This window comes from Platalea leucorodia (assembly GCF_965183815.1).
Source record: "Platalea leucorodia genome assembly, chromosome: 10".
Taxonomy (NCBI): Eukaryota; Metazoa; Chordata; class Aves; order Pelecaniformes; family Threskiornithidae; genus Platalea; species Platalea leucorodia.
Window position 1 is genome coordinate 8,952,004 of NC_138832.1, and position 20,693 is coordinate 8,972,696.

General features: G+C 40.5%; 1 protein-coding gene across 1 annotated transcript; it reads right to left on the minus strand.

Annotated features, from left to right (window-relative positions):
* Window positions 1–900: 900 nt before the first annotated feature.
* On the minus strand, window positions 901–20,455 carry HPRT1 (hypoxanthine phosphoribosyltransferase 1). Its single transcript, XM_082322933.1, has 9 exons — window positions 20,376–20,455; window positions 18,160–18,266; window positions 16,493–16,676; window positions 10,928–10,993; window positions 9,894–9,911; window positions 7,496–7,578; window positions 5,079–5,125; window positions 2,731–2,807; window positions 901–2,080 (listed from the first exon to the last, which is right to left on the minus strand). The coding sequence occupies exons 1-9, from the start codon at window positions 20,400–20,402 to the stop codon at window positions 2,033–2,035; spliced, it is 657 nt and encodes a 218-aa protein (XP_082179059.1). The 5' UTR covers window positions 20,403–20,455; the 3' UTR covers window positions 901–2,032.
* Window positions 20,456–20,693: the final 238 nt, after the last annotated feature.

Below are 20,693 nucleotides of genomic sequence, written 5' to 3' on the forward strand. Positions count from 1 at the left end.
AACATCATCAATTCTCATTGTTTTCATGTGTGAATAGGTACTTTTAAGCCCCCTCTCTAGTGTCATCTCCAGATGCCATTCATTTATTTTAAAACACATTGTGAAGCAGGAACTATTAAGAAGGTTAAAGAAAACACTACTTTTTAAGATTATACCTTAAGTTCAACCAGAACTAGTGAAAACATCAATGGATATAGCAATTCTCAGGTGGGTCTGTATTTTTGCATGCTGCTTTTGTGTTTCCTCTTCTTGGAGATGCATCATTGCAACAAGTTGTCCCAGGGACAGCACGGGTTCTTGAAAAGGCATATACGCAACCGTTATTTAGGACATGGAGAAATACAATCAGTCTTTGCAGTGCATTTAGGAAAAAAAGCTCTTTGGAACATTAACTATAACACTGCAAAAGTATAGTATAATCGCGATCAGTGTTCTAATATTTGTTAATGAGAATTTTGATTTACAAATAGATCTGGACATTGTGGTCATTTGATCTAAATTACATCGTGTAAGTTATTCATATTTTAGGTCTGCTACTAACTACTACCGTTGTAACCGAGCACGCCATGGAGGGACAACGATGCGCAGTACTTGGAGAAGTACAGAAACATGACCCAAACTTCAAAACCACAGACAAATCTGTCAAAACAGGCTGGCAAAAACTTCCTTATGTATTAAGCACCGAACAGTGCTAAGTCCAAGCACACGGTGGAAGAATCCATGCGCAGAAGCCCAAGAGCCACGTAAGCTAAGGGCCCAAAAAGCAGGGCCCAAGGGCGAGGTGTGAGATGGGCTGCCGTCGTTAGAATTAAACTTGACACGAACAGAGTTGTTAAAGAAACAAACCCAAAGAATTACTTACAAAATGGTTGTGTTTTGGTTTTTTTTCCACGTGTAAATGTTTAATGAACATATAATCTCCACTCTTCATTTTTGCCAAAACAGAACAAAGGACAGTGCTTAAACTTTTTTCTCTGAAATCGAGTTTGGTTATAGAATATGCAAGTGTTTTAATATTTTCCTTCAGCACTTCATCATCTCTCTCGTAGATAGGATAATGTTAACCAAAAGCTCTACAAAGATAACAAATGGGGAGTCTGCCTTCACTGTCAGAAACACTTATGAAAAATATTACTGAGAAGGAAATTTCAAGAGCACTTTAATATACGGAATGAGCGGCATAGATTTATGGGGCTTATTTTAAAGAGACAGCCTTTATTTAGAGTACTTTGTTTTGTAGATCTTATAAAGTAAACATTACAATACTTTTTTCAGAAATATATTAAAATGGTTTAAATTTAAAAGGCAATTCCACTGGCTGATGGTTATTTTTAAAGAAAAAAAAAAAATCTAACAGAAACAGGCAGCTCAACTAAAACTAAATCTTAAACATTCTGTTTTGTCATTCCATCTCCTTTAAAAAAACAAACAAACAAAAAAAGACATTTTTCACCCAGACTTCCTTTACAGCAATAAGGCAACTCCAGGAGATCTGAATGAGCTCCTTGGAGATTACAGATACTGTAACTGGCTGCTCCTCATGCTTTATAACACCCAAAGGTGCAACTATCCATTAATCACAAACACATTTGTGCATTAAAATATAAAACTTAAATTACAGATTTTAAAAATATTACTAATAGACTTCCCTATCATAAAATGTTTTACATTTACAGTACTTGAACTATTTCAGTTCTGGGTTGATGAGGTTTAAGCAATTTACCACTGCAAGAGTTAGCCTCTGGAGCTCACAAACAGCACAACCCAACCAGGGGCAGCAATAGTCGGTAGAGTCATAGTGCAAATCAAAATAAGGAGTGCAGAATTGCACTAGTTGTTTACGTTTCTAAAATATAAATGAACAAGACGAGATCTTATATTGTACATGCAATAAATTATAGTAAGCATATGACAATGGGGCTGGGGCATTCTACAATTTTAGCTGGTGTACCAGAGTTGAAGCCTGTGAAAGATAGGACTCGGTAAACAAAACATTTCAAAGCTCTGTTGTCATAGCACTTGAACTGTGCTGTCATGCTTTGTACTTCTGCTTCCCCGTCTCGCTGATCACACAGATATGCTGAAACAAAATAAAATAAAAAGCTCCTGTTACAGAAGTAACGTAAGAGACCAATGTTTTACATATGTATTCAATAACACATTTATGCAAAAAATACAAGCATGCTATACACGTTTCAGTACAAAAGAATCTTGTGATACTGTTTATGCAGAACAAATTAAGCCTTTTTTTTTTTTTCCCCCTCTAAAAATCTCAACATCGCCTTCTTTCTCCTCCCTTTAATTATCCCACCCAGTGTCTGATACAAGGTTGGTGAGACCCAGATGAAGAAGTGATGACTTAGAATAAAGTGAACCCCTTTTAACTTCCAAGGTCTCTCTTCTCTAATTCTTATATGACTAAGCAAACACATTTATTTGTTGTAGACATCTGGTAAAATAAGAAACTTCACACAAACTTCATATTATTTCAAAGTTGACAGGAGATGTGTAGCCTCCGCTCTGCATGTAGCAAAATAAGTTTTAGTTTCGTAAGAGCTCCAAAATGCTGTCCTGCTGCTCTAGGGTTTGCTCTCATCGTTGCATCACCAGCAGAACAGATTTGCACGCGAGGCATGATTTACAGAGGAGGGAGAGCAATGTGAGGAGACTTCCCTTCCTTCCTCCTCCCTAGTTTTAAATGGACAAAAACATACGGGAGAAATTACTTACGTTCAAATCTCTAAAGTATTCATTGTAATCTAGGGCGTATCCCACAACAAATTTGTCTGGCACTTCAAATCCAACAACTGAAAAAGACCATAAGTCACCAGTACGTTAGAAAAGAACTTCCTAGAGTTCACTAGACCTTTTTACAGAGACAATCTGGAATTTTACAGATATGTATGCATCCTACCTCACTTTATTTCTTCCACTCAAGTATCCTCAGATTAATATTCAAGCTATTTTAAAATTTTAACTTACTTTGTGGATTTATGTCATCAACTGATGCAAAATTAAATAGATGTATTTACTGGTTTCCACGCAGCAGCATGATGCTAGCATGCAGTCTGCAATAAATGAATGGAAGCACTTAAATGTACAGATGGGGTATTATTATCAGAACGTAAAATTCCCTGAAAATTTCCTGCAACTTTGTAAATATATAGAAAAAGAGCCGATACTTCCCAGCACTTCCTGCGTGCTTGACAGGCCAGCGCAGAAGGAGCGGGACTGGCGAGCACAGCACAAGTCAGCCTCACCGTGTCATTCAAAAGGCAGCACCTGGGAGCTGGACCTGCGCCTCGGGTAGGGCTGCAGGAAGGGTACCCAAAGGCACAACGAGCAGGCAGGTCCAGTCGTCAGCTCCTTCAAAACTACGGGTGTGCAAGGCCAATAAGACTCTCCGCGAAGGGCTGGGAGAGCGAGCACAGAAAAATGTGACTATCGGAACCACAGTTCTTGCAGGGAAACCAGTCCTTCGCCTTTGAGTAACTGCCCAGACGAACTCCACTCTTGCGACTCACAGGCCATGCCCGATACGTAGGCATACACTGTGACTGCAGGACAGCTCTGCTAAAGCACATCTGAGATCCTGATCTCTTGGTACAGAGAACAGTGCAGAGCCAAGGGCACCCTGCTCTTTATGGAATCACTTGCAGGTTTCAGAAGCAGGTGGGGGGTTTTGTTGAGTTGTATTGCTTTTTTCTTCTCCCAGAGAAGCTGCCTAAAAAGAGCATATCAGCCTTTCCACAGATTGTCTAAACAGCTCTAGCAGGACAGGCTGCGGGTGGTCAAGCAGTATCACTCCAACCTGTCCACACACACTATAAAACAACTAAAAATATAAAATTATATAAAATATAAAGTAATATAAAATATAAAGTAATATAAAATTTCCAAATGGCTTTCCCCCCTCATGCTAAAAAGAAAGACTCCTGAGCACAGGAAAGCTGTGCTGTTTTTCTCTCCCTGGCTACAATGAGGCCCCGTAAGGAAAACAGGGAGAAAAATCATATAATTCAAAGGAAAGGCTGCGTGCATTTTTGGAAAAATTAAGGCGATGTTTAGCATCTACTTGGCCCCATAATAGAGGGATAAAACGGAGGCCTAGCCATTACTGCCTTGTTGTCTCTTTCAGAGCTCACGCGTCCTGCACCAAACAGGTTGTCTCTGTGGACAGATGGCAAAACAAGTCATCTGCTGCAAGATGCTCAAAAGGCAGACCATTAACCCAGCTAAGCCGATAATAAGATCTCAGGAATGAGGGGCATCCTTGACTGAGCGGAACACCTCAATTAAGCTTTTAAGGCATTGAAAAATTTCAGTTCTACAATACTGTACAGCCTTGGAAAGGAGGAGTAAGAGGACGTGATTCTGCTGCTAAATTCACTCCACTTCCATAGTGAAAGTACGTGGTCCGGATTAACAGGAATTTAGCCTCTGGAACAGGGTTAAAACACATAGCCCTTCCCAAGGCAGGAGCAGCCGCCACTCTGGTACCACTGTCTGCTCTGGATGCTATTCCTTTCTTTATGCTCTTGGGACAGACAGGAGAAGACAAGAAGGGAGGAATTCAGATGCCTAGACATAACCGGTTTTGTGCCAATTTAGGCATCTTATCACTGTAAACTTTTATCAGACCTGCTACCCCGTGTGGTCCTCCTCCGCTGCTGGGGACATCCAAATGGCATGAGGGGGCCAGGTTCAGACACCCGAATCACTCCCGAAAGTGTCAAAGGTGAATCCAGCAGATTCTGCTGATCAAAGCATTTGGCTACACGCAAGCTGGGAGAATTTGCATGTGAAAAGGGTGTAACCTGGACCAAAACATCAAAGTTTGCTTTTCATACAGTAAAGTGCTACAAAAAGTTAAGGAAAAAAAAAAAAAAGGATCAGACCAAAACCAGATTAACTCTGTCAAAATACATTCCAAATACTTAAATTCCCTAAATAAGAGCAAAATCTATCAAGAATCATTAGTGAAAACTTATTGGAACATCTTCGGACTTTGACCAAATGGTACACAATACATTGACATACTTTTAAAAGTTAAGAACGGTTGTCAAAAAGTCACTTACAGTCTGGCCGATATCCCACACTTCGAGGAGTTCTTTTTACCAACAAACTGTCAAATAAAACCAACATAAAACTGAAACATGGAAAAGCACCGGGTACAAATATATGAGACTGTTTTGATGACAGACAAGCTGAATTTGGCCTAAATGTGCATAGCAGAAAGCATAACTACACATATTTTAAACTATTATTTTCTTTGCAGGTGCAGCTGATCGTAATGACAAATCAAAACTTCCTAGAATCATGACTGGTTCACAGGCTAAAGGATAGCTAACAGGTCTGCAAGAAAGAGGCTAGGAGATACTGATCTGGATGGATTTTCACTGTGAAAAGTGACTTAATGGGGTTTTACGTGTGTTAGGAACTTCAGGTGCAATTTAGCTTATAGGTAAAGAGGTGACAACTTGGGAGCTGGCCAGACCAACTGACCTCTTTTCAAAAGCATTAGTATTACAAAGCAAAAGTTCACCTGCTTAAATGCAACCTCAATTGCGCTTGTGTAACATGTCCTCAACTGTTTTTCACTGGCAGTACTACTTACCCCCATGAAGAAAATGTAATTAGTTCTGATGATCAGGTGATACAAACCAGCTCCACTTTTCCAGAATTAATGGTCAGGTATAAAAAGCATGGAGATACAGAGTTGGAGGTATTGTAGTAGAGAGAAATGCCTTGCTAGTTTGGTTCACTCATTATTCCATTGAGCACTTCTACCTCTTAGAAGACAACCCCAGAGGCCTGACATTTGTCTGTCTTTGCCATACAGAGACTTTGGGAGGAAAAGAAAAGGTGGTCGATGGCTGAATGTAAAGACAGAGGTCAGCATAACTCTGTGCATTAAGCACGGACCTCCTTCCCTCCTGGATCACCCCTGAAGGTAGGGCTTCGTTTGTCAGAGGCACAGTTTCAATTGTAGATTGTTACTGAAACTTGTAGTTATGAGACCTCATTTTTGAGAATTGGTGTAGGATTTGATCAAAGAAGCCCCAAAATCATGTTAGCATTCACATCTCCCTGCTACAACTGCTTAATTGTCAGAGAGAAACAAAATTAAGGAAAAAAAAAAAAAAAAAAAAAAAAGAAGAGAGGCAAGTGAAGTAACTAAGATCATTACACTTAAGACTAATCATGTTTACCTGCTCAGGTCTTTGGCAGACCCAAATTACTGCAACAGGTTTAAACAACAGGAAACTGGACTTTGCTCGTACTGTGTTATATCCATGATGTACACTGCAGTGTTAGGGCACTATTCAGTGACAAATATTTAAAATTTGGCACATTTAATCCGGCCAGGGAAAAATCCTCAACAACCTCACCTTCAGGTGAGGTCACCTCCAGATTAGCAGCAAGAAGAGCTGTTCTCATACATCTAACAACTGCTTTGACATTGTTATGGCAACACAACTGATTAGATATTACACACAGCTCCGCTTTATCTCTAATCCCCAGCAATCACTGTGCTTTTATTATAAAATACACAACCACAACATAGCAGCGTAAAAGATGCAATTTAAAAAGAAGTAGGAAGAATGTTGATATTGGTTAGTAATATAATATTATCCTCAACATTTCTTGTTAATTTTAAGTTATTTAATTACAAAATGTTTTGAAACTGATCGATTGAAGATGTAACTAAGTAGAAAAGCCTGGAAGAGCATATGGCTGGGTGACTCTCACAGAATGACCTCTAAAGCTCAGCTGCGCTATGCATACTACACAAACAATAATGTTAGTGTGCAAACTAATTTAATTCTACAATTAAAGAAGGCAAACTAAAAAACCGTCTCCATCGCACAGGTACACCACTGCAGTATGCTGAAGTTGCAGATAGCGCAAGCAGGAACAAACATGTTTGGATAGATACTACATATACATAAGTGACAACCACCGATTTTTTTTTATCCCCATCTCTAGTAAAAGTCTACATTTATGAACTAAAATTTTGTTGAAAATACCTCTACCAACTTGAGAGGGTATTTTTTTTTAAGACCAAAAGATTTAAATTCTTCCATGTACTTCTAAACCTAACTTGGACTTCAGTGGTAAAACCCCACAAACCTTACCGTAATATGATAAGGCAAGACACGTACCAGGTGTGCACAAGCCATCCCCTTCTGAAGCACTGAAATTCTTCTAGCAATAAGACTGGAAAGCACAGTGCTTCCACCAGCCTTAACCAACGTATGTTCTCATAACAAGCAAAAGTGCTTTTGGAGTTTAAACAAGTACTGAACTCCAACAGATTGCATCACATATGACTCCTATGACTTCTGCAGAAATGTTCCCTCCCATTTCTCTTCCATGGAAATGTATTCTATACTTTTTTTTTTAAAAAACAAAACAAAACAAAACAAAAAACCCCACTGTGTGTCCTTCTTAAGGTGAAATACAGCACAAATATACATCATTAAAAATTTACCTGGCTACTTTCACCATCTTTGGATTGTACTGCTTAAGTAGAGACAGCAACGTTTTCATTGTTTTACCAGTATCAATTATATCCTGAAAATAAAAATCTCAAGTAAGAAAGAATATTAAACGTCAGCATTTTCAAGTTTCTACCACAGCAATTGCTCATCCACAATAGCATGAAAATATATCAAAATACTGTTCATAATCAAATATAGGTGACACGTAACACCATGTTGTGCTTACACAACTATGCTCAGTAAAGTGATCACATTAACAATAGTTCTTAATTGTTGTGGGTAACTATGACTTTGAAAGCAGTTACTGAACTATGACCTTCTTGGCTCCTTTTGAAGATTTTATGGCTTGTGCTCCTTGCAGCTGTTAGACAAACAATGTTTAATTCGAATATGGTAAGAGTAACATTAGTCTTGCCATTGAGCTCAGTTACAGAGACAGATGTATACAACAGAAAGAAAAGTAAGACGGGAAAATAGACAGAGCAACCCATTATTGCAATGAAAGAAAAAGGAGTGTAATTTACATTACAGATCCAAAAAACAGCCGAAGAAATTGCACTGGGAATATCTGGGTGCAGTTCTAAAGCCTATATTCAAACACACTAAAATGAATTTTGACACACCATTTTAATCCCATCCACTGCATATATCAGCAGAAAAAAGAATATATGGCTCACAACTGAAGCATCAGAAATGGACTCCTCATTTGGACTGAAATAATCACACGATCTTCACAGGGACAGTCCTTACCCTCGCCTGAGTCACATCTATTTGAAGTGAAGGAGGCAAGTAACACAGAAGCAGCAGTGTCCTGTTTTCAGCTTATTTTCCCATGACTCCCAATTAAAATAAAAATCAAACAAAAAACTCAACAGAGCACTTACTGGCTATACCATCTTTAACACTTAATGCTTTTGATCATGGTTATAAACTCAAGAAAAGTTAAAGACATACAGATATATAGACAAAAATAAAAGTTGGCAAAAAAACAGAATTAGCCACTTCCATATTCTAAAATAAAAGCAGAACCTATTACTTATTTTGTATTGTGTGATTATCTGTTTACTGGAGGTGAATCTCCATTTTGTTCAGATTTTTTTGCACATTAAAGGGATGCTGTATAGAAAAGCCTAGTGCTCTGGTGCACGTGATATTAAACCTACAATAAATGTGCATTTTTATTGTTCGACAGTTAAAACCGTGATTGGTAAAAGGGTTCATATTTGACAGTGTATAAGACAAGTCACTGGATAGATGATTCACTGAACAAATGAGAAACTAACCTAGTTAGCTGTCTGGGACTTTAAAAGACATACATTCATCTGAAATGGAGCAGATACAGAATTAAATGCATCTGCCTATCGGAAGCAAAATATATTTCAAAGGACACCTCTGGTCACACAGATGATTGCTGTATAAATACTATTTTGGCAGGAGTTTTGGAACTGAATGTGCTTCCTGTGGAATAATATAACCTTCTCAAATTAAAAAAAAAAAAACAAAACCAACCATATATAAAAAACACATTTTATGAGAGGAAACATCCTTCCCTTTGGCTGCTGAATCAGTTGCCATAGCTGTTTATTTGCTTACAAACAAGCCATTTCCATTATCTGAAGCCTTAAGACATTGTTACATTGCACGTCCATTTTTCCTGTCTACTGCTGCTGCTTCCCTACCCTGAAACTGGCAATCTTACTCAAGAACGCCCTTCGTCAAAGACGTACTTACTGAACATAAGCGACACTGTCCATCTGGAAAGAGGTATGAAAGCAAGAATTAAGCAACAGTAGCTACCAGGAAATCAAACTGAGGTGCACTGTACCTGGTATCATCCAAAGAACTCTGACAAGGCAGGGGAATGGGAATTTAGCAGTTGCTAAATGCTAATTAGGAATTAGCATCCCCTATGTCACTATTCTCTAAACAAAGTATACACAGGGACATTGGGCTTAGGTCCAGTTTTCACATATTTTAGGATATTCCTTCTAGGAACCTCTTTCTACTCCTGCAGTTTAATTTCCTAGCTTGCTGTTATAAACGCAGAACAATAATATGCTTAATATCACTTTGCTCAGGCTACTTTTTAAAATTTAAAAATAAAATAAAATGTTAAAAAAGAATTGACAGAATCCCAGAAAACTAAAAGTAAATGCAAACAATTTTACATGGATATTTTCCATGTTAAATTTGGCAGTTGAATGCAATTTGAGAATTGAAAACACAGATAATTTCAAATTCAGAGACCACTTGCAAAATTCAGGCCTGGAATCAGAAGCTGGAAGACTTGAAACCAGAAACTGCAGGTTTTCTGCCTTAAGAACAACTTCTATAAGAACTCTTTTACCAGTCATACATTAGAACTTCGAAGCAAAACATACTACTTACTTCTACAATCAAAACATTCTGGTGGGAAGAAAAAGAAAAAAAAAGAAAAATCAATTAATATCTAGAGAACATGCCATTTCTTATATCTATATTAATCTCTGTAACTTATTAATTTTCATTGCAGTTCAATATTTGTACCACGATTTATGTATGTTTACACATGTAACAGCAAATTCTATGTAGTTAACATTTCTGATGCTCTAATAACAATTAGCTTGCAATGAGATTCTCCTCAACGTCTCATGCTGAGTACAAATTGGTCTTTAAATAACTTAGACTTTAAGAATTCTAGATATATGCAAAAGAGATCGCAACAGAGTCTACACAATTCGTATTCTTGTAATGCAAAGTGTGTCATACTACAGAGATAGGTACAATTCTGTCATACCTACATCCTTTATATCGACCTGTGACATACATGCCTGAAAGATCACACGTGTAAGGAGAAGGGGAAAGTAACGTGTTCTGACAGAGCAGGAGGCACTGATGCTTTAACCCCAGACATCTGGCTCAACGATCTCCACAGAGTCACTGGAGAAAAGCAGATTCCCAGTTCACATTCTCCCATTTCCTTCCCCCTTTGCTGCCTGTAACGGGAACCTCAGTTCCTAACCTGGGCTGCACGGTACACATCTTGACAGTACGAATTCCCATCACTACTTCAGTGAAACGCCTATACAGCACATAAATAATGCCGCTCTCTTTTAAAGGCGGTTTGTAGACAATAACCCACACAAGATTATTCTTCTCAGGCACTGCAGGAAAGCAAATGTCCTAAAACTTGCTGACACTGAAGACAGTGAATAGTTGGGGTTTTTTTTTGTTAAGTTCAGGCTAAACTGATGGCTTTGGTGGGGCTTATCCACTCTCCTAGTACACAGTGGTGAATATTTACACGAAACTCTTCTGTTTTCATTTTTTTAAAACTCTATAGTCTTCACACACTAGAAGAGCAGCCTTAAAACCATGCAGGTACATGGGTTCTTTAGTGGTTTTGTTTGTTTGTTTGTTTTTAAACATACAAAGAGCCATACCTTTCCAGTCAAAGTTGAGAGGTCATCCCCACCAATGACTTTTATATCTCCAGTTGACTGATCATTCTGATAAGAAAGAGGAAGGTGAGCATTAGCATTACCAGAATTAAAGTAATTTTTCTTCCAGTAAATACCAAAACTGCATAGTACATAACAGTGAATGTTAATGCTTTCAGAAACACAGCACCAACAGCGTCTCTCTATTAACTAAGAAATTAAAAGTGATCAAATTCAAAGAAGGTATTTCAGATGAAAGACTGTTTGACAAGAGATCTGCATAAACACAGGCACCATCTCTCATTTGTGACCATGACATACACATATGTATCTAAAAAAGATATGATTTGCCACGCATTCCCTACAGAGATGGAAATAAGACAAAGAGCACTTCAGTTTCCAAGCTGCATGCTGCTATATAGCTGGTAATTTACATTTTAAACTTTAATGCTTTAGAAAGCCTTACTCTTTGAATGAGAATAAGCAATCGTAACAACAGCAAGAATAGCAAGCAAACAAGGCACAGATCAATATTTAGAAATATAAGCTACAAAAATAGCCAGAAAAGCTTCTGTTTGCCTAGTTTACAACAAATATTAGTAACGATCAAATTACTTCTTCTAGTAATTGAACAGCAACACAGGTACAGCATCACTACAGAGCATTTTGCTTCAGTAAAACTAAACTCTGATACAAACGTAAATGAACTGTTACAGAAGAAATTTAGAAACAGCTGCTAGGAGTGCTTCACAGATCTTTGCAGTTTATTTTAAGTCATTCAACTGACTTTAAACCTTGACAGTGTCTCACAGTTCAGATTGATTGAGATATGCTTATTATTGTACTACTTACAGATGATGACATTATCCTACAACGTAATCATTTCAGTCGAAGGTTAATATCGCTTATCAAACTTTGTTCTCGTAGCTCCTTACTACATATCTTCCTTTTAGAAAAATGGTAATATTTTGCTGCTGCACCCTGAAGCCCAGGCGTGCTGCACAACTACGCAGACAGGCAGCGACAGAGCAGTTCCTTCCCCAAACCCAGAAACGACAGATGCAACGGAGGGGGGACCACGAGGGAGCACAGCGACAGCCACGTACAGCTTCCTGTTTTTACAGCCGCGTGACGACAGATATTTGTGCTCTATGAATTGCAGGCAAAAACTAAAAATGTTATCACAAAAAAGGGGAAACAAATGCTTTAGAGAGGCACACACCAAGTACACAATAAGTAACGCTGGGATGATAGTAAAGAGAAAATGTATTAAATTCCTTTGGACAGTGGTGTCAACGGTCTGGGATAAAGAAATGCTGACAGCTCTAGGCATGTAAAAGCAGATGATGACTACTTTCCTTTTAAAATTCCTATGACACAATACAAAAAAACCCAAAATAAATTATTAGAAAAAGTATCTTTTCAGTTTTACCCCATGTGCTTTAAAGAAAACATTAGTTTGAGTTATACCACTCTGAAACTACACTGTAGTGCCATGTTGCATTACTATAAGGAACATTCATTCTTGATAAATAGTTACCTGTTTCAGTGCTTTTGGAACAGTGCAAACAATAACTAAACTGAACAACATCGATGTCACTGTGTTGAAAAAGTCCAAAAACAAAGATGTCCAAAATGATTGCTGCTTGACCCAGTAGATATACACACTGCTACTGAACGTCTGAGATGCTGGCTAGGTCAACCACGACAGTGTGATTCAGTTAAGCACTGTATTCATAAAGCTAAAGGATATCTCCTGTGTTCGCCCTATCTTAAAATTATCTCAAATGGCAGCTTCTTTAAGCTTTTTGTTGTTTATGTTACAGGATTCTCTCTTATCTATTCCTACACTAACAGGGATTGCATCCGCCTTCCATGGAAGGATGTGAAAAAACCATCAGTCCTTATAAAACAATGATGGAGAAAGACGTTACAGGTATTTGTTCCATTAAAATCATGTGCATAGATGACAGACTCGTACTCCTCGGTATGTGCATAAGATCAGGTTCCTGATGATCTGTTTGGCTACAAAGCAACACGCTATACTCAAACAAGAACACCACAAAACTGTAGGTTACTGTAAACCTTTGGATTACGCATATTAAAAGTACAATGATCAGCAGAGGACAAAAAACCAATCTAACCGACAGAAACTTTCCTGCTCCTTTCCACCAAAAAGCATACAAATTGCTACGCTTTTTAATGCAAAACATAAACCTTCATTGGCATATAAACCTGCATGCCTATGCAGGTACTGAGTTCCTGAGCAATTAAAGGATAAAAAACAGTTAAAGAATTTCCGACACTGGTTGTAACCAGATTTCCATTGGAAAGAACTTTGTTTAATAATTAATCAATGTTTTAATTATCTTCAGGAGCATTATTTCTGATTTCAGTACTGGTAAGACTTTAACGCTTTGTGGTTTAACACATGAGAGTTTTACTGTTTAGAACTGTTTTCACTGCCTCCCTGTTGTCACTGCTGGAAAACAATAATGCTTTACTAAGATCATAACTTCTGACTCAAGTGACTCCAAGATCACCTTTTAAAACGACATTTTAAGTTCCTTACAGTATTTGCTATAAGGCTTGGTTAACACAGATCTTTCAGAATACTGCCGTGACCAGCCTAACCAGAGTTTACCATGTACTCCACTGAAAATCCCTATTTTTCCAAGTGACATCCATTCTCTTTTGGCTGCCCTCCATGACTACATAAGCAACATTTGCTCATTTCCAAGTTTAAATGCAGGAGACTGGTGAAAAGCCATTCCTCTTGTAGCACAAACAAAACAAACTGTTTGTCAAGAATACTGAGATCTGGGTCTGTTCACAAACACTATCCTTCCATTTCTTAACAGCTTGCCAGATCATTAAAATTCATCTGTAAGGACTCAGAAAGCTGGAGTTACAAGCAAAGTTTAATCACAGCTTGATCATGTCAGTATTCTTAGAGAATTATTTTTGGGTGCAGAACAGTAAGAACTTCGCATTGCAACACAAAAAAAACCCATATGCTTGTAAATATTAAATGATCAGTTTGAAACAAGAATAGAACCTCAATTACATCAATTTCAGAACCATTACACAAGTTCAGCTGCTTTGTTTATGCGACCAGGGTATTTTTAACATCTTTTTATCTAGTCTGTGAAGGCAGGCAGCATGATCTAGTAGTTGCATCCAAAGACAGCGACAAGAGAGCTAGCTCCACTTTCAACTGTCCATTACAGTTTGTGATGGTTTTCACATCAGTAAACACAGATCCCTCCATCTAATAAAGCACAGATAAAAACTAGAGAGCAGATTTAGCATTCTGACGGAATTTAGCAGATTTAGCATTAATGACGGAAGACCTAGTCAGTCTGTTACATACATGTTCACGTTAGGACAATCTTATCCAGTCTATCAAGTTAGGCAATCTGAAGGACGTAAGTCTGGATATTAATAACCACCTAAGTGAGTCCACAGAAATTAAATGCTCGTAAATACTGTAGTGGAGGCATCAGGTAACAGGAGCTCCTCACTCATCTAGAACAAGAAAACATTCTTTTATAGAATTGGCTGACAAAACCAAAACCCCTGAAGCCAACACCTCAAGCAAAACATTCTGCTTTGACAGCTTTCTATCTAAATTTCTCCGCTTTTCTTTCATCTACTCGTTTTTTCTACAAAAACAGGCTTTTAATTTCCATTAAACTTATTTTGCTGCTCACTCCCCTTTTAATATCAAGGCACTGTAGTTCTGGGGAGTAATAAACAAACGCAGCTATAGTAAAGAAATGAACCAAAGCATGCCTAACACACCAATATGAGCAACGAAAACATGCATATAATAAGGCAGCCTTGCTTTTTAACGGAGAGTTTTTTTCAGGTGTTTCAAACCATTTCTCCAATAGTTTTTTCCAAGTTAGTCAGAAAGTGGAGAGAGGGAAAGGGTGTAGTTTCTATATTGGCTTTTAAACAAGCCAAGTCAGTCATTGGAAGTGTTCCTTGAAGAAAGCAGAAGATATACAATTTCCTCACCAAAAAAGGGTGGGAGTCGTCATTTCCTATTCTTTAACATATTATCCTGTAATGGGGACATTCAGCTTTCTGTTGTGACTTTTACAGGCAAAATACATGGGCACGTGGTGGCTTAGCGGTTAAGCGGACCAGCAGCAGGACCCTGAATCTTTTGCGGGGAGCAGAAGGAAAGGGTGTCAAGCAGCTCTCGCCCACTGATTTCAATACGGTGCACAAACACAGAGAGCGCCTTGTGAGACACAACCAAAGGCTGGCATGAACCTTTCTGCCCAGCCTTGCCTACTCGTTAAAGAGCATAGCTAAATTACTGCCTCACGTTCAGCAAACGTGAACGCGGTTTCCAGGTAACCCCTGGCCGGCCGGCCGTGTGTATGCTTCAGGCAGCCAGGGCTGCTCATCCTGCAAATGGACACACAGTTCTGGGCTTCGCCCTGAAATGTTAACAGATCACTCAACAGCAATCATGAATTTATGAAGTTCTTCGACAGTCCAAACTAAGTCTGCAAATAACTCCATCTCTGGTTTCACAGTTTAATGAAATGAAGGATGAGGTTGAGTTTCCAATTTAGTAGTCTCTATTTTTTTCTACTGGAATAGGCACTCGTCTACAACTGTGACAAGCAGCCTGTACTGCTGACTTGAATTGCTGAGACAGAACTAACAGCACAACCTTACGAAACAATTTATTCAAACACTCTAAACTGAAACCAAAAAATGTCATTATTTCCACGCTACAGACGGTCTTATGGAACAAATCATAAATACCATCCTGAAAACATGAGACTAGGCTGTCGGTAAGCCAGGACGCATACAGTACTAACAAACATACATCTGCTTCTTCCTTTGACTTGCACAACGTAACCCCGTGCCTCCTTCTATAAAACTTACACGTTGCCCCACATGGCAGAATGTTCAGTTTCCATATAAAGTTAAATCCTTGTGTTCAGAATGAAAATAAATTATCTTCCAAAAACGTAAACCCAAGGCAACCTACACCTAGTCTTGAAAAGGTAGTGCGATATTCAGTGGCCACGAATCATAAATCTAGGTTTATGAATCTAGTATTTCCTCAAGGCTAAATACAACTAATTTTGTTCACTGCTTGGTTGAGCCAAACAAAAGATGAGATAGGGAACTCGGGTATAACCGTTTTTGCAGCTTTCAAGTCTTCCTGTCCAATGAATGACATCTAAGCCACATCAAATTTTTGTAACCATACTTGCAGGAGAACCCTGTGTATTATTCTAGAGCCACAGCTTTAGAGGTGGGGTAGTGGGCAGAGAGGAAATTGTTTAACAAGTAAAGGACATGGAAAGGATCTCCCTGCTCTGCGTAAGGATTTTACTGGGCTGCGGAGATATCAAGGTCTAGAAGAAATCAGATTATTTAATAAGGTAGAGAAAGTAAATTAGCTTGTGACTCTTAATTCCCTTAATTATTTGTTTAATGTTAGCACATTCTGGCAGTAACAATTTTAAACCACCTCTGTTAATAATTTGTAGTCAAATTTATATAAAAATTGCACAGCACTGCAGAGATACTTACACAATAACTCTTCAACCTAATGAAGTCGACAGTCATGGGGATTGATTTGTCACTGTTTCTGTTCAGTGCTTTGATGTAGTCTAATAAATCAGCAAAAAATTTATAGCCACCCTTGAGTACACAGAGTGCTACAATGTGGTGTCCTCCCATGCCCTTCATAATTTCTCGTGCCAGTCTCTCCGTCCTATACAAAACCAAGAAAGAGTTAGCTGTCATAACACATTTCATTTGCTTACTATAGCAGCAGCATTTTGTACTGCTAACAGTAGCAAACACATGCATCAAACTTGGAAACACATTTAGCTCAGCAATATTTGCCTACCCCTTCACAGTCACTTTTATACGTTATTGGTCAACAAAGTTTTGCTTTTCAAGGTTAATCTAACAGTAGTGCTGCCAAACGCCTTTGTTTTCATACGTCATACTCAGCCAAAGTAAATCTTAACACCCTGAAGCTGTTTCACTGCCAGATATGCGACACGAAGGTGTGTTTTCTCCTCCCAAAAACAGGTTCAGCTTCCATGCAAAGAGCAACGTAAGCTAACACAACCAAAAAGGCAGTACCCCTCACTGAGGAGCAAGAAAATACTCAAATTGTAAACTAAAGAGTTTATGTTTATTTGCCAAGACAGAATGCCAGAAATTTGTCCTAACTGCAAAATACAATACCAACGAAGCAGAGCAAGAGAACACTGCACCGTTTTTCTGCAATCATTGTTTCTAAATTTATCTTGTAATTTATTTTAGAAAGCATGGTATGTATTCATTGTCTGCCAGCTGACAGCAGGTTTCTCGGAGAAAGCCTACCATTATAAACTTTACGTCAATTACTTAATGACATGTACTTTGCACAGTTTTTTCCTCTATATGGACTTCCAGTGCAAAGTTTTTACATTTTATAGGAATGTTTATTACATCTAATCAAACAGGGCCACGCAAAATCTAGATGCATTCCTATTCACAAGATCTCCGGGAAGATCCACCCAGCACCACTCTTAAATGGCTGCGTGTCTCCAACAACTGCTTCACTGAATTTGTTGTTCATTCTCTTAAAGGGAATTAGCAACTATCAAACACAAAGTGTAACAAAAATGCCTTGTAGGCTTATGCACCCGTTTCTGATCACACGAGATAGAACTTCCACAGCACATCACAGCTTTCAGCAACCACAAAAGTGACAGATTGATATTTGCAGAGGCTAATGTCTCTCCCAAAAAGTAGGAGAAAGTTGGATATTACTTATCTACCATACGAACATGAGAAAGTCTAAGGTGATGTGATTAATAATTTACTTTTATTAATATCCTAAGGAAATTCAGGAGACTATAATTGTTTGCAGACTGAACCGGCACAACAAATAACGTCTTCTAATTAGCTTTTAAGAAGGTAAAACATCAAAGAAACACTGGAAAGAAAGTAACAGGTTGCTACGTACCACAGAATTTCACTTAGAGTTATGACAAATTTCCAAACAACAGTATAACTGCAAATGTACAAACTCTTAGGAGCCAAACAAGAAAGAGTTAATTAGCACTTGTACTTCTTAGTCTCTAATTAAATGTAATCTATTTAGACAGTCACCAGGCAGCAAAAGTATCACTGGAAGATTGTTTATTCCAGCGTCATGGAATCAGCTGGAGCAGTGTACTGGCTGAAGTCAAACAAACCTGTCCATGATGAGCCCATGAGGAATATAGACTTTTTCCAAATCATCCGCATAATGTTTAGGTATGCAGAACAAGTCCAGGTCGTAACCTTGTTCATCATCGCCAATCTGAAAAGGAAATAAGGTGAGATTTCTACAAAGCCTCATAGAAAGTCTGTGGTGAGAAACTGCAAATCCTTTGCTTTAATTAGTAAACTATCAAACCCATTACGCTTATCGGGATCACCTTACTTTCCCTGTCTATAAAAACATTAGTCACACTGAACACAGTGTAAAGTGTAATCTAACAGAAACTACAGTTCACAAGAATTGCTTGAAATACCAGACGAGCTGTTGTGCGACACAATGGGGGGAAGAAATTAAGTCCTAACAACATTCTCCTACATTGGAGAGTGGGAAAATGAAGCTACTACACCTCCATGAATCTCTTTATTCCATTAAAAAAAAAAAAATCAAGGAGCTTTTTAACACCTTTGACCTAGTGTAATGCAAAACCTGCACTTGCAATTAAGCAAGCAGAGGTTTTGACATGGACATCTTTCAAATCTCCACAACACCAAATCACAACAAAACACACGAGCCAGTTTTCAGGACAAGACAAGACAGCTACATGAGCAGGCCAAGTTATGTTGCTGTGAAGCAAGCCTTCTCAGACCACCATCTGCAAACCGCGGAGGTTCGAGATCTTTCAGAATCTGAAAGCAAAGCCCTGCTTCAGCAACCTGCTCCGCACGGTCAGATTCCCCATATGAAACGGCCTGCAATATTAACAAGTGTATATTAATTAGGACAAGGGATTAGCACACGTATATAATTATATCAAGTGCTGCTGAGGTTTAGGGCATATTGTCGCAACAGCATCAAGAATAACCTTCCCTGAACCTTAACCCTGCTGCAACTTGAAAATGACAATGTGTTTCTTAATTACTTTACTCTCTGGTTATGCAGCTGAATGCTATTACATGTAAAATGAAGTTCAGAATTTCAGCGGGAAAACCGAAGCTTATTACTGACAATTCACCAGGGCAGGCATTTTAAGTATCTGTTTTGGCCACCGTTGCCCTGGCAGGACACAGTCTGATTTCTGTGCCCAAGGAAGCACTTACCTGGCCTGTGACCAGCCAACTGTTTACATGGGGGTTTTTTTGTTGTGCATCCCCTAATGACTATGTCACACCGGGAATTTCATGAGTGTTTCACCCTGTTATCCACAACAGACCCTATATGAGCTACCCATGCACCCGGCTCAGGCATCGAGCCCCTGCCATCCAGAGCGGGCTGTTATTTTAAGTAATGACAGGTCCCTCCCAAAACACATGGTATTTTCCTGTGGTTCAGACCCATCATTATACCTAGCGTGTCTACTAAACCTTCCTTTCTGCATTTGGGAGGGAATGGGCCCTTCCTACAGATTTTATCAGGTTTTTTACCGACTGCAGGGATTTACAGCCGCAACCTTGCGGCCGGCACAGCTCCCAGCCGTAAGGCACCACATGTGCTCCGTGAGCACCCGGCGCTGGCTTTAAAAAGAAAATAATACAAATGAATATGTAAGAGCCTTAGCAGATACGGCAAGGATGCAGAAAAACATCCCCCGAATGCTCTTCCTCCAGAAACACAGCCTAACTTACACATTCAAGCGACTTAACCGCGCTGCCGGCTCTCGCTACCCGACCGGTGCCTCCCCAGCACGCTACGAAAAGCAACAGAATAGGAAGTTGTGCCGCGCCGGTTCCTATCTGCAGGGAAGTTGTTTCACCTTCATTTCGGAGGCGGCAACTCCCGCTCTCCCCGCCGTCCTCCGGCTTTAAACCCTCCCGAGACGCCACCCGCGACCGCGAACCCACCCCGCGCGGCCCGGCGGCGGGAGGGGCGGCGGCGGCCCCGCACCGCTCCGGCGGAGGGAAGGCGCCTGGGCCGGGGGCAGGGGAGGGAGCCCCGGGCCCGGCGCCGGGAGGCCGGGGCTCCCCTCAAGGTGACTCCGCGGGGTGGCGGCGGCGGCTCCCGCCGCTGAGGGACCCCCCCCGCCCGCCCCGCTCCCTCTCAGATCGGCAGATCCTGGGGGGCAGGCGGGACCCCCCTCCCCTCAGCCGGCGGCGGCAAGGCGGGAGGCACCCCCTCAGGCGCCCGGCAGCCCCCGGCCCGGCGCGGCGCGGCGGCGGCGGGCAGGCTTCCCCGCGGGGGGGAGGCCGCGGCGGCGCCGGGGGCCGCACTCACCACGATGCAGGGGCTGGGGGTCGCCATGGAGCGGGGCGGCCCGCCGGCGGCGGCTGCGGGCGGCGAGGAGGAGCGGCGGCGGTGGCGGGCGGCGAGGAGCGGGGAGGCGCCGCGCCCCGCAGCGGCCCCGGCGCCGCCTCCGCGCCCTCTGCGCTCCCCGCCCTCAACATGGCCGCGGCGTCGCCGCCCTCGCCGGCGGCCAGAGGCCTGCAGCGGTCCCGGCCCGCCGCGGGGGCTGGGGACGGGGAGGGGGCGGCCCCGCCGGCAGCCGCCGCCCCGGAGGCGCGGAGGGCCGCCCTCAGCCCCGGCGGCAGCGCT